The 14,601-nt window shown below is 45.5% G+C and overlaps 1 protein-coding gene across 1 annotated transcript; it reads right to left on the reverse strand.

Moving 5' to 3' along the window:
• Window positions 1-9,186: 9,186 nt before the first annotated feature.
• On the reverse strand, window positions 9,187-13,746 carry AGTR2 (angiotensin II receptor type 2). Its single transcript, XM_074963213.1, has 2 exons — window positions 13,292-13,746; window positions 9,187-11,036 (listed from the first exon to the last, which is right to left on the reverse strand). The coding sequence occupies exon 2, from the start codon at window positions 10,959-10,961 to the stop codon at window positions 9,834-9,836; it is 1,128 nt and encodes a 375-aa protein (XP_074819314.1). The 5' UTR covers window positions 10,962-11,036; window positions 13,292-13,746; the 3' UTR covers window positions 9,187-9,833.
• Between the last annotated feature and the right edge of the window lie 855 nt (window positions 13,747-14,601).

Consider the following 14,601-nt stretch of genomic DNA (forward strand, 5'->3'; position numbering starts at 1 on the left):
AAAGGTCAGTTTTATGTTCAGCAAGGAGTTTGCTCTGACTCTTCTGTGCTCCCAGTCTCTTGCAGCAAGCTCAAGGTTGGAAACTTTCCCAGCTCTTACCATGAAGTGTGAGGGCCACTGCTCACACTTCCAAAATGCCACAGAGTTTCCTGCAAAGCTTCAAATCATTGCCTCAGTGGAGCAGTGTCTGTCTCTCGCACTCCAGCCTGGCTGTCTCCCGAATCACAGGTCTCTGCCAGGCTCAGAGCTGAAGCGAAGGCTGCTGCTGACACGCTCTGGGAATTTTGTTCTTTGGCATTCTCGGGGTGAGGGATGGATAGACTCAGCTTTGGACTATGGTGAGGAACGTAACTAAAATTAGGCGAAGGAGCCTGAGGCCAGAAGTCAATGAGAGTCTCTCCATTGGTTTCAACAGGCCCTGACTGGGGACTTTCTTTTCTGTTTGGCATGGAGCTGAGTTGGAACAAGAAGCCGCAGTCTGGGTACTTGGGCACGTCCCCTGGGTCTCTTGCATTTCAAAACCCTCCAAGGGCAGCTGGTGGTTTCTAGTCATGCCAAAGACTGATAAATATTCTCTCTCCTAGTAACCACAGAAGCTGATTGGAGTATTGATTTTGTGGGGACACATGCCGGTAGAACGGCATCAAGGACGCGTACTGAACTGCAGATTCAGAAAGCCCCATTCCTAACAGGCCCCGAAACTCTGGCGGTGCAAACCCTGCTCTGCTGACTCGTGCATCCACAATGAAACTATTACTGTTGCCGTTCATACAGGCCACAGGCATGCACGCTCTACAATGAAAACAGAGAACCAGATCTCATGCGCGTGCAATCTACACCCATTTAATGCAGACAAAGCTTGGCTACAAATGCAACTTACAAATGGCCATATTTTGCTATTCTTACTTTGCAAGGAGTCTCACTGTACTCAATGGTACTATGTGCAGAGTAAGGAGCTACTCAGTGTGAGTAAAGGTCACAGAATTGAGGCCACAGTGACTAGCGCTGGCCTTTCATGATTCATCAACCCCTGCAAAGAGCGGCACGGTAGAGCCAAACAAGCTCGGCGTGCAACTGCTCAGCTACACAGACCTCCAGACAGTGACCGAGCCCAGGCTCACAATGACCGTGCACCACAAGCACCCGGGAGGACAGGACTAAGAATTCAAAACACGGACAAATTTGAGAATTGGTTTGCAATCAACGAGATGAAATTCAATAAAGACAAGTGCCAAGTACTTCACTTAGGAAGGAAAAATCCAATGTACCACTACACACCAGGGACTAACTGGCGAGGCAGTCGTACCCTGAAAAGGATCTGGGGGGTTATAGTGGATCACATATTGAATGAGTCTCAACAATAAGATGCAGCTGTGAAAAAGACTAATATTCTGGGGTGTATTAACGGGGTCGTATGTAAGACCTGGGAGGGAATTGTCCCGCTCTACTCAGCACTGGTGAGGCCCCAGCTGGAGTGCTGTGTCCAGTGCTGGGTGTCACACTTTAGGAAAGATGTGGACAAATCAGAGAGAGTCCAGAGGAGAGCAAAAGTAGTATTAAAACAGTTTAGAAACCTACTAGGAAGGTTTAAAAAACTGGCCATGTTTAGTCTTGAGAGAAGATGACTGAGGGGGGACGGATCACAGTCTTCCAATATGTTACGGGTTGTCATGAAGAGGATGGTGATCAATTGTTCTCCACGTCCACAGACGGTAGCACAAGAAGTAACAGGCTTAGTCTGCAGCAAGGGAGCTTTCGGTTAGATGTTAGTGAAAACTTCCTAACTCGCAGGATAGTTAAGCTCTGGAACAGGCTTCCAAGGGAGGTCGTGGGATTCCCATCATTGGAGGTTTGTAAGAACAGGCTGGACAAACACCTGTCAGAGATGGTCTAGGTTTACTTGGTCCAGCCTCAGCACAGGGGGCTGGACTTGATAACCTCGTGAGGTCCTTCCCGGCCTATTGTACAGCGTCATTCACTATCACCTTCGCACGGACATAAGGAAACAGGCCTAGAGCATATTGCTTCTTTCTTCTTCTAAAAGGAACTGAGATACCGGCTCCATGTGTGTCTGCTGGTTGTTTTCTGCCTTCCTAACACGTTGCAAAGTGCCAAGTTCCTAGGCGCATACTAAACTTGATTGTCTTGATGGACCATAGTGCTCAGCGTTCTGTCTAAGCAATCTTCCAGCATTCCAAGCACTGAATTCTATACGGCGTCTTCATATTTTCACTTCACATTTTGCTGTGAGGATCTGTATTATCTGATGAAGTGAGTTTCTGAACGTCACTAGACATAAGAAATTCCATACAGTAACTTTAAAATGCCATGTGTTGTGTGAAATATTTGCAATAAATCAATGAGGTTGAGAATCTCTCTCAGACACGGGTGACCACAGTGTGAATTGCACGTAGCAGTCAAGGCCTAAATCACAGTTTAAAAAACTGTAGGGGAAAAAAATTGTTTCCAAATACCAGGCTTCAGTTTTGGTTAGACTCAGAGTTCAGGTGATAGGCACGTGCCTGCCATCTTGTGGCAAAACTTTATAGAAAAACCTGGTACGCTGGTTCAAATTGTGAACGAAAGATGCAGGCTTCTGGCAAAGGGGTGACATACCATTGTTAGAGACTGAAAATCCCCGTTTCAGCTATACCAACCAGAACAGATAGACTTTGCATAGGATGTTCTGGATAAACTCATATTTTGAAGTTACAGAAAGGAGGATATATGGATAATGCTTTGCAACAAAGCCAAAGAACTGTGGACAACACAACAGAAGTAGAAATAATGTTTTATTTATAGGATTCCCTCCCCATCTTATTTGCACATTGTCTATAATATGAATAGTGTGGCATCTTTCTCTTTTGTTATGCCCATTACATAAATGTACAACCCCACAATAGTCAATTGCATCCTACCTTATATCCCCAATAAATCTTCACATGTATCTATTTTTAATTCAGGTTTCCCATTTCTCTTTCATGTTGGGGATGTGCCCTGCAGTTTGGCTCACACGTCTCTGTATTTTCTCTTTTAGCCTCAGGGAAGATTCTCATACTGTAGCTTGTTCTCTCTCTCTGTCATGTCAGTTTGGCATCTGCATTTGATACTTAACATTTGAACTATAGCAGTTCATTCGGTTCTGATTGATTTTCTTGTATTTACTGTAAAAACTAATCAAATATTTGAACTTAACATTCTCAAAACAAGCCCCAGACTGAATCTTGGCATCCCTCAGCCAGGCATCTTTGCTTTAAAGATACAGCTTGTAGCACTGTAAACTTTTGTTTGCTTACACTTATGAACTGCTGGTTGCCAGCTGGGAGGAGTGAGCTGTGTATATGCAGCTGGATCCCATTCTAAGTCGGTAGATTTAAGAGTCCCAAGCCACCTCAGTGTTACTCCTATTTCATGCCAGAGTAACCCTATTGAAATTAATGGAGCTGCACTGGTAACTTATACTGTTAGATACAAACTATGTCTCGGCATGTAGCATCAGATACAAACAGTGTGTCAAACGAGAAAGCTACAGAAAGTATCACTCAGAACTGTGATCATGCCCCTTAAAAACTCCTCTCAATTCCAAAGGGACTGACTGAATAGGCGTCTATGGAAACTCCTCTAAAAAGAAATCGCTTTTTTTTTTTTTTAAGTTACGTGCTTCGTATAGAATTTTTAAACCACCCTATAAAATTCCTTAAATAGCCACAGCCTAGAATTCTAGTGTAAATATCCTCTAGGAACAATGTTCTCTGGACTGTTATAAGACTATTCCAACAGGGACAGGAGGATCAAATAGAGGGACACTCTCAAAAATAGCCAACCCAGCTGAGAGGAAAAAAAAATGAACTCTGACCTCCCCAGAGTCTTTGCCCTAGGCCCCAAAGTGTTTCATTCAAGACCAAGGCTGGAGTCCATCAGAGACTCTGTCTATGTCTTGCACTACTAACTCTGGGCCAGACTGCCGAGGGGATCTCCCCTGGATTTGCCATCTCTCCTCTTTGACCAAAACAGGGAGAGGCCAAAGCCCCTTTTCACACAGCTCAAAACCGTCCTGCCACATCAGCATCTTCTGGCAGGCGTGGCGTAAGTAGACGAGGAGCTGAGGCTCCGGGCATGGTGACCGAGGTGTCACTCAATCATATAACACGCTAAGAGCTCTGTGCGGTACTGCGGATCTTCAGTCACCACTGACTTCAGGGGGATTTCCGGGTGCTCAGCCAGGATCAAGCCCATTGTTGTGAAATCTAAGCTCCGTGGACTGACACCGCCACCGGCTTTTATTTCACTTGGATGTGGGTCTGATAAATGCTCCAGTGCGTTAAGCTGTCTCCCATCTCAGTCCGTGATGTCTAGATTCTGGAAGACGTCCTGTCAGTCTTGGTAGTTAGAGTGGAACTGGTACAATTCATTGGTCACGTCTGCCAGTGGTAGAAACCAGCAGAGATGCCTTAGGGAAGAAGTACTGCTGACTGCTAAAGTCCGATGCTAACAAGACGCTAATCTCCGGTTCTCAGGAGTAGGCATTTCTGAAGACAGAGGAGGACACCAGAAGAATTTTCCATGGGAAAAATTCCCTTTCAAAGTTTTCCATTGTAAAATTTTGCTTTTCCTGCAAGACCCTTTGAAATGAAATGCAGGATACTTCTAAATTCCCCCTTTTCCCCCTTTCCTCCTCCTCCCACACCCACTTTTTCAGTTCAAAACATCAAACCACATAGAAAAATGTTTTTCCCCTCATTCTCCCTTTTTCCTCCCCTTCTTCCTTGGGGGAAAAAGGGGAAAGTAAAAATTGGAAGGAAATAGGGTGGGGAACACTAAAGTAGCCAGATCAAATGGAAAACTGAAATTTCTGGGTTTCCAAAACCAAAATGAAATTGCATTTTAAGTAAAAGCAAAATGATTTTTGTGGTTGTTCTTGTTTCAAAATGTTGCTTTGAAACAAAACAAAAAACAAACAAACAGTTTGGATTTTTTCAATTTGAAAAACTGGAGAAATCAACATTTTCTTGCCAACAATGCTGATTGTGACAAAAATCACATTTTCCAACCAGAAAGTTTTTTGGCTGACAGATTTTAGCCAGCTCTAATGTACCCTATTGGGAAGGATACAAAGCCCATGCTGATTTCAAATCAGTGGGGTTAACCTATACAGGAGGTTACAGGCTGCAGGAGCTGCCATGTGACATAAACAAGACAGTGCAGGTTTGATTATCCATCTCTGGGCAGAGAGAAGCTGTGTAATCTTTAATCCTCCTTTCCCTTGGACTATAGAGATGCAGGTGCTCAGAAACAGTGAGAGAGAGTGCATCATCATAATCCGGACTGGAGGCAACAATGGCTGAAGTACACCTGGGGAGCTGGCCTGGGAGAAGAAAGGTTTCAAACACCCATCCAAACACAGGTAGACAAATGCACACATGGTCATCACTGCTATATGGACTTCCAAAAGCAGCCCACATCCACTAGGCCTAGAGGTGCAGGACATTTTGTGCCTAAAAAAAATTTCCTTTCAGAAAATGTGGTTTTCTCTAAATCAAACTTTTCCACAGGAAAAATGTCACTTTCCATCAATTTTTTGATTTTTCAGTTGGGAGAATCAAAATGGAAACTTGTCAGTTTTGATCAGAATGAAACAATTCATGAGAAAACTGCAATTTTACATTTGAACATTCCCGGCTTGGAACTCGTCGGAATGTTTCGTTTGGTGAAGGTTTTGGGTCGCTTGGTCTTTCCTTCCGCTTCGGAATGGGAAGGGATTTTCAAGGCCAACATTTCCCGCAAACGGGGACAGCACCATACAGGATTTAGACCCAAAGGAAAGGCAAACTAGCCTCTGACCTGAACTGGCTGAGATCACCTCATCGGTTTCCCCTTCCCACCAGCATCACCGAGGTCTGAGCTGGCTGGAGTTTCAGTTCTCACCGCAGCCAGTCTCTGAAAACACTGAGCAAGTTAAACAGCCCCTGAGGGTCAGCGGCTACTCCCTGACATCACAGCCCAAACCATGTCACTGCCCCCCTTAGTGGCCACAAATAGAAATTGACTAAAAGGGGCTGATGGAAGTTACTCTACCTGGGAGAGCCATCAGAGCCCATGAACAATCGCTCAGCTGCAGCGCTGACAAATTCTGGCTGAGCCTGCAAACCTGTCAACAGCACCAGTGCTGGCAATGGCCACTGAAAGCCCTAGCGTGGAGATCTGCTCTGTCACCATAGCCAGACAAAGACCAACAGCAGCTGGTGAGCAGATGCAATCTGACTATGCGCAGGCCTAAGCCCAGCTTGACTGGCTGCAGGAAGAGCGGGCTTCAGGGATTTGTAGTTCAAATGCTTTGGGGTTCATGCACGTCCACGGAGGGAAGCCTCAGGTTACACTAAAATGTAATCACTTTTCTGGGGAAAGATTTCAGCAATCAGGCCATTCATTTCCCTTTACAACAGCTTGGTTGCATCTCAGCCCATGTGGACCAGGCTGCAGGGAGGGGTGTCCACATAACACGAGCCAGCTGTGGGATGGCAAGATGATATTCTTGTCTGAAATAAATCAAGAGGAAATGGACAAGCTTGCTGAGTGGGTGCCAAGACATGCTCAGGCTTGCTGGCCACTCCAGGAGAACACGCTGTACTAAACATTGCTGTCTTATTGTGTACTTTATGCAAACAAGTCACTTACCGCCACAATGCCTGTGCCCACGACTGGCTGTTCTTGGCCTTTGCTTTCTCCGCTCAGCGGCACAGACAGGATGCCCAACTGGAGGCTCGCGCAGTTCGTTAAAGCAGACGGGAGTGCAGTGCAGCTGGGAGCAGGAAACTGGAAATTGGGGGTTTTAGTGCTGGTGAGGACAAAGCCAGACCCTGTAACGTAGAAACCCCCCCCCTCAGTTCTGCCCCCTGCACCCCTCCAGGGGGAAACACGGTGAAATCCCTGCATACAGCTCCCGCAGGGTCTCCCTTTCAGTGTGGGGAGAGGAGGAGTTGAGAGATGACTTATTCAAAGGAGCAGAGGGTTCTCCCCTCAAACCCCACAGTCCCAGGGGATCTGCCAGAGACCCTTTGTCTCTGCATTGGTTCTGGGGTCCCTGCTCCCATCTTTGGCCACCCCTCAGACTTCTCTGTGGGAGGGGCCGCACAGGGGGGAGGGGCTCCTTAGAAGTGCGAGTACTGTCTCCTTGCGCATTCCCCCAAGGGATAGGTCCATGCACATCTCCCTCACCCCTTCTTTCATGCCCCTCGCCACTCAAGGATCCCCAGCGCCAGAGAGCGATGAAGAGGAATCGGTGCAGAGGCAGCTTGACCATCTCTGTGCATAGGCCTGAGGAGATCCATGTGCCGAGGGGCCCCCGTCCCACCCAGGAGCTGCTCCCTGGGGCCCAGGGCTATTTATTTTGTCCTGCTCTAGCTCTCTGACTAAACCCAGTATTCTAACCCACAGCTGGGAGCTGCCCCTCAGCAGAGAATGGAACCGCTTCCATATGAGGGGAGATTAGAAAGCCGGGGACTGGTGAGCTTGGGAAAGAGACGGCTAAGGGGGGAAATGACAGAGGTCTATAAAATCATGAATGGTGTGGAAAAATTGAATAAGGAAATGTTATTTACACCTTCACGTAACACAAGCACTAGGGGTCATTCACTGAAATTAATAGGCAGCAGGATTAAAGCAAACAAAAGGAAGTACTTCTTCGCACAGCACACAGCCAACCTGTGGAACTCATTGCCAGGGGATGCTGTGAAGACCAAAACTATAACTGGATTCAAAAAAAGAATTGGATAAATTCATGGCAGACAGGCCCAGCTTCAGCTTTTAGCCAAAATGGTCAAGGATGCAACCCCATGCTCTGGGTGTCCCTAGGCCTCTGACTGCCAGATGCTGGGACTGGATGGCAGGGGACGGATCACCTGATGATTGCCCTATTCTGTTCATTCCCTCTGAAGCATATGGCATTGGGAGACAGCATACTGGGCTAGATGGACCATTGGTTTGACCCAGTGTGGCTGTTCTTATGTTCTTAATCTCCATGCAACTGCAGAAACAAACAGTGCAATCAGTCTGCGGGGGGGGGGGGGGGGGGGAATGAATATCCTTGACAGCAGGAGTTCCTGCACTACATTCCACCCTCTGTGGCACGCACACAATTCCATTGGTTTACAGCGTATCGTGGGTGCAACTGAGGGCAGAAACTGGCCCTCAGTGCTTATAAATTACCCTTACCGTATCTGTGTAGCAGACAAGTCCCACCCTATCCAGAGGTCCCCCGTCAGAGCTGTGCAAATCACCAAAGGGAGTAATAGTGAACCCCAGGCTGTGTGTGTTAATCTTCTGCAGGGGGAGTTTCCACATGGCTGCTGCTGGGTCACACACAGGGGTTGCTATTAATTATTCGCATATGGCTACAGATTTCAGTGTAGTTGGATTCAAATGTGGGGCACAGACTGTTTCTCAATCCAAACAACGTTTCGGTTTGGCCTCTGCAAGCTGGCAGTGAGACTGCAGCAGGAATGTAGTGCTTGTAAAAGGTGCCACACCGACAAGATAGACGTACGACTCTTATTCTGAGAGCGGGGGCGCTGGAGGGGCCCATTCACATTTCTAGTGTGTAACTGCGGATTCATTCAGTGCTTGGCCTCTCTGCAGAGAACGAGAAAGGAGCCAAATATTGCCCCTAATTACTGACCTTGCAAGGGGCGATTTGGAGATCAAAAGCTCAGTATCCGTTCCGTGACCCTGTCCCTTTAAATACCAGGCAATTATCCAAATATGATTATGCGTGTGGCTATAGCGCCACTCTGGGTTTCAGTAATTGCTAAGCAATTAACCGCCAGCTCCACCAGAATCAACCAGCGCCCTGCTCATTTGTAGCACGGGTCAGAACATTGCTGACAACATGAAATCTTGGCTAACCCAGAATGTTTCTTGGAGCTGTACCTGGTTCTGTGATGGGTCAGTATCACTGACTCTGATGCCTAGGACAATGGCTGGGAGCCCGACTCGCTACTCTGCCTGATTCTGAGTGACCCGGGATGGAAAACTCTGCTCTCCGTCAGGAAGATCAGGAATTTAGGTCTCCCACATCCCAGCCTGCAACACCCGCCAGGCTGTAGAGCATGTGTATCTCTTGCTCCACCCAAAAAGCTCTCCTAAATCAAAAGGTTCCCCTCCAAAAATAGATTTTTCAACAGTTCTGGCTTGGGGACAAGGTTTGAAAGGTTTTGGTTTTGATCCAATTCCTGTCTATTTGCTGCAATGGTCCCAGATCCAAACAAACAGGAAATAAGTCCAGTGTTTTCACAATGTTGCAGGGAGGGTTCTTTCAGAACGCATGAATAATCTGATCTCTTCATCAAATAGTTTCACTAAATGAAATACAGAACAAAATCTTTTCTTACCAACAGGTACAGTAATATCTGTATTTTACTTATTTTACAGCATGATTGACAGGTTTTTGTCATGCCAAACTATTTCCTTCAGGAAGAGATTTTAATGAGGGGGTGTGATAGTCACAGTTTTCTCTATTGCACAGTCTCTTATTAGCATTATTTTTGGTCACCCTTTCCTATGTCGTATTAAACAGCATTCACATGCCCCCAGCTACATACAAGCCTATGTTTTAAATCGTCATGTATAGGTTGATTTTATAGACATTACACCTTATGTAAAAATTCTACAGTCATTGCTCTTTGCCAAAAGACAGGTAAAGTAGATGACTCGGTACATTAAAATAAATTCTCCTTTGAACATTTTGTACCAGAAAATCTGGAAAATGGAGGGAAAAAAGAGGACATGTTGTGGCATTCAGAGCGCCCAGATGCCCCCAAAGAAACCCTGTTTGCTACCTACGGTGTTGGTTTACAGTTCAATCTTTCTTTGTCACAGTCCCCAGGGGTCTCAGCCTCTTTAAGGCAACTCCCTTTTCTTGAGGAAGAGCTTTGTCTGGTGCTGTTAAACTGATAGACTCGCAGCTTAAAGAGATGTTGGAGCTTCTCTTGGAACTGGTGTCCAATGAAACAGTACAACAAAGGGTTGATGCAGCTGTTTGCAAATCCCAGGCAGATGCCAAAAGGCAAAGTAGTGTCAATGGCTGTTATAATGTCACAGTTATTAATGATGTTCATCCGAGCCAGGGCATCCAAAAAGGTTAAAATGTGGAATGGAAGCCAGCAAATTAAGAAAGCCACAACAACTGCAGCCACCAGCTTCAAGACTTTGTCTCTTTTTTGTTTGTTTTTCCTAAATTCCTGTGCTTTCATTAAGTGCATCCAGATCCACACGTAGCATGTGGCTATGACAATTAAAGGAATCAAAAAGCCAAGAGTGTTTTTCATTAAGGCTGTTCCAGCAGACCACTTTGCATACTTCTCATAGGGAAAAGCCATAATGCAAGCATTCACCCCCAAGCTTTCAATGAAGTACATGTCACGGAAATAAAACGTTGGCAGGGAAGACAAACAAGCTAGGCCCCAAACAAGTAATGCTATCAACGACGCTTGCTGCAGTGTTCTCCTTTGCGACCGAATAGGATAGACAATAGCCCGGTACCGGTCCATGCTCATGCAGGTGATGAAAAATATACTTGCAAACATGTTCAGAGACAGAACGGAACTTGAAATTTTGCACATCACAGATCCAAAAAGCCAGTTGTATCCATAGGCATAATAGGCTGACCAAAGGGGGAGTGTGGCCAGGCACAACAGATCGGCCATGGCCAGATTGAAAATGTAAATATTAGCAACGGTCTTAGGGCCGTGGTGGCGACAGAGTACCACGACCACCACGCTGTTGCCAGCAAGCCCGAGGATAAAGATAACGCAGTAGAGCACCGGAATCAGTGTAAATTGATAATCTGAATATAGAAGTGGACAGGAGGAGGGAGACATCTGCTCAGTCGATACGTTTGTAGCAGAGTAATGTACATCTTGAAGCGTTTCTTCCGTAGTGTTGAGCCTGGAGTAATTACTGTACATCTTGGGTATTGGCGAGGAGATAGTCACTGCTGGAAATGCTTGTGCTAGAGACACCTTTATCACCACATTGTTCCCCTGCAGATTATAAAACAAGTGTTAGAGCCACATGTAGCCAACAAAATCACCGTTGCTATTCTTAGAGCTTCTATCCCAATGACAGGGTGCAATTAGCACCAGAGAGGGGTGATGGTACGTCCTAATTAGGCCTAGCAAAGGGCTGAGGTTCTGGGTTTTTTCCTGAGATTCTGAGGAGGTTCTTGTTGTGGGCAGAAGAAGGGAAAGTCCTTTGATTCAGGACAAGGCCCAGGCTGGGCTCCTCCTGATCCTTTTCTCCACGTGCTCATCCTGTTTCCCATCTTTCTCACAGCTGACAGAAAACAATCATTCTTTGCACGTCCACGCAAAGCGCTCACAGAGCTTTACAAACATTCATCTCGCCTCCCAGCCACCTCACAAGTGAGGTGAGGATTAGCTCCATTTCATGGAGTGGGCAATTAAGGCATGGAGAAGGCTACAAGGCTTGCAAATGGCACACAATGACTTGTGCACTCCCCGTGCTGTGTATTCACTGGGAGAGAAGAACGTGTCAGGGAAGCAAGGGCCTGCTCCTGCTCCCAGTGAAGTCAGTGGGAGTTTAGTCAGTGGACTTCAGTGGGAGCAGGACTGGCCTTCAGTTCAGTAATACAGCGCAGGAGCAAGTACACCACACAGCCATGAATATAGGAATAAAAGACAGACCTCGGTCACACATCTTTCGGGGACCTACTTCATGTGAAATTTCAATTCAATGTTTATTCCATCTGCACACCCAGCAGAGCATTAATCGCTTTGTATATTGGACTTGGAAAAGGTTCAGAAAAAGGCAACAAAAATGATGAGGGGTATGGAACGGCTTCCGTATGAGGAGAGATTAATAAAACTGGGATTTTTCAGCTTGGAAAAGAGACGACTAAGGGGGGATTCAGGTCTACAAAATCATGACTGGTGTGGAGAAAGTAAATAAGGAAGTGTTATTTACTCCTTCTCATAACACAAGAACTAGGGGTCACCAAATGAAATTAATAGGCAGCAGGTTTACAACAAACAAAAGGAAATATGTTTGTACATAACGCACAGTCAACCTGTGGAACTCCTTGCCAGAGGATGTTGCAAAGGCCAAGACTATAACAGGGTTCAAAAACGAACTAGATAAGTTCATGGAGGATAGGTCCATCAATGGCTATTAGCCAGGATGGCGTCCCTAGCCTCTGATTGTCAGAAGCTGGGAATGGGCGACAGGGGATGGTAATCACTTGGTGATTACCTGTTCTGTTCATTCCCTCTGGGGCACCTGGCATTGGCCACTGTCGGTAGACAGGATACTGGGCTAGATGGATCTTTGGTCTGACCCAGTCTGGCCATTCTTATGTAAGAGTTTAACCAATAAAAAGGACGTCGCCATGACATTCCATAATTTGTCATTACGTAAGATAAAACTACATTTGCTGTTTGTTTAAATACTCATGGAACTCTTTATATTTATGCTACTAAAAATCCTTGCAAGGTATAAATGCAGCCATTTCAGACTTAGCCAGGGTCTCTGTAAGACACTGGGAGTTTTGACGGGGTAAGGGCTGCAGGGTCTATCCCTAACAATGCTGTTTTATTTAACCAAGGGTGAATGACAGCCTCAAAAAGTCTCAGTATTGTCTATCATTCTAACAACTTTAGTCAATTCTTCTCATGCATGATCATGTATGGTTTGCACAAAATATTTTAAAACTACAGTAAATAATACACTGCCTAGAAAAATCTGGTAAAACAAACTTTTAAATACATGGTTATCATAATGTAATAAGAATATAATTGGCAGCAGATGAATGCTTCTTCACTTAAAGTCACATAAACTGAGTTTAAGATCCAGTGTACTATTAAACAGTTCCTCCACCATGGTGAGGGCTCTGGTTTGGTTTTTGGTTTTTAACTGTATAGATCATCTTTTTCTCATGCCTACTGTATCTTGAAACCCGAATGAAGTGTTGGAAATAGAGTCATGAAGTCTTATCTGTTTGATTTACTGTCAGCAGGACTGTTTTATGTTTACGTTTAGATAAATTATCATGAATTAGCACCAGCTGTTTCTACATGCCCAGCTGTCTGCTCTTAAATGATTCATTTCAGATTTTTTATTTTCATTGTATTTTATTTTTTGTAAAGTATTCTACTTATTTTTGCTATGCTTCCATTTAAAGCAACATGACACATCGCATCATTGTAGGTAAAGCAATGTATTTTTAACAAATTTTTTTTACAGTAGATAAACAAGTAAACAAGAAGTGACTTCCACTTACCTTAAAAGTGTTGGAACTCAAGCTGGAGATAGATATAGAATAACGTGGTCCCTTATTCCACTTTCCTTCTAGCAGGCAACACCTCCAGCTCTCTGCTTTCTTTCCAATACATTCTGTTGTCTGCACCAGGAGACTTTAACCTACGTAACTCCAGGACTGAAATATGAACACTTGCCAGTTTGTTGATTTTTTTTTTTTTGGCAGCAAAACTGATTGCGAATCCCCCATCCAAGATCATGTGAGTACACAGAGTGAATCAGAAAAGGAGAGAAACAAGAACAAAATGAAATTTGCATAAACATATTGAGCTGTTTTGCTGGCATAGATAGTGGGTTCCTTATACTGGGGAAGTACACATACACTCTCTGTAATTAATGGTTTTCAGGGGGGAAATCCCACTTTCTTTAAAGGATTCTCAGTCTTTGACAACAAATTCAAGAGAGCAGTAGATATTTGTGCTAACTAAAGAAACAACAGGAAAGTCAACAAAGGGAGTAAAATATGCAGAAGGTAATGTAGACTGTGGGAAGCAGCCGGGGACACTCTGAGGAGGACTCACAGAGGGAAAATATTTACTTCGTAAGTGAAGGAAAAACTCAGAAGGCTGCTGCCTTCTGATACACAGTATGGACATACATTACCCAAGTGTCTTAAAACAGGTACATTGCTTGTGAGATGATGCACAAGAGTCTAAGTCTGCAGCAGAGCAAATCCCAGAGCAGCGAGAAGAATCATGCTACGAGTTAAAGCAACAAGCCCTTGGTCTAAAAGCACGGCAGAGCTGTAAGCCTGCATGTTCAAACCCAGACACAACTCACAGCAAATCGTGTACATGAATGTGCTTCCCCATCATTCCCATTTCGTGCTTCTTTTACTTGTACGTTATTTAGTTGAAGACACTCGTGCAAGAGGATTGGTGCAAGCTAAACATTCACAAGCGCTGCAAACATTTTGTCCTGTTGTTAGAAGTCTGCTTTCCTCTGGCGCCTCCGCTGGGGCTACGTGACCGCTCCTCCCAACGAGACGGGACACTTGCCATGCAGAGCGCACCCCAGGCTCAGGGCAATGCCCACCAGCCAATGGCTCTCGGGTTTGCTCACTGCAGGCTGCCAGTGGCTAATCGCAGCTGCCCTCTCAGGCGCTGGGAATCGTCCGGCCCAGTGCTGAACACTGCCTTTAAATGTGCCCAGAGGGCAGAAAGCTCTTCTCTGCCTCAAATGCTCCATGCTCCTCCTGCTGTAGCTTCCCGCATTGCACGCAGCCTGCACGACACAGCCCCCACCACCAGCACGTCTAGGTGCCTCTTGCTG

The sequence above is a fragment of the Natator depressus genome, chromosome 9, assembly GCF_965152275.1.
Source record: "Natator depressus isolate rNatDep1 chromosome 9, rNatDep2.hap1, whole genome shotgun sequence".
Taxonomy (NCBI): Eukaryota; Metazoa; Chordata; order Testudines; family Cheloniidae; genus Natator; species Natator depressus.

What these genes read in the sequence shown, in the direction of transcription:
- AGTR2 (XM_074963213.1), bottom strand. Translation starts at nt 10,961, where the DNA reads ATGTACAGTAATTACTCCAGGCTCAACACTACGGAAGAAACGCTTCAA.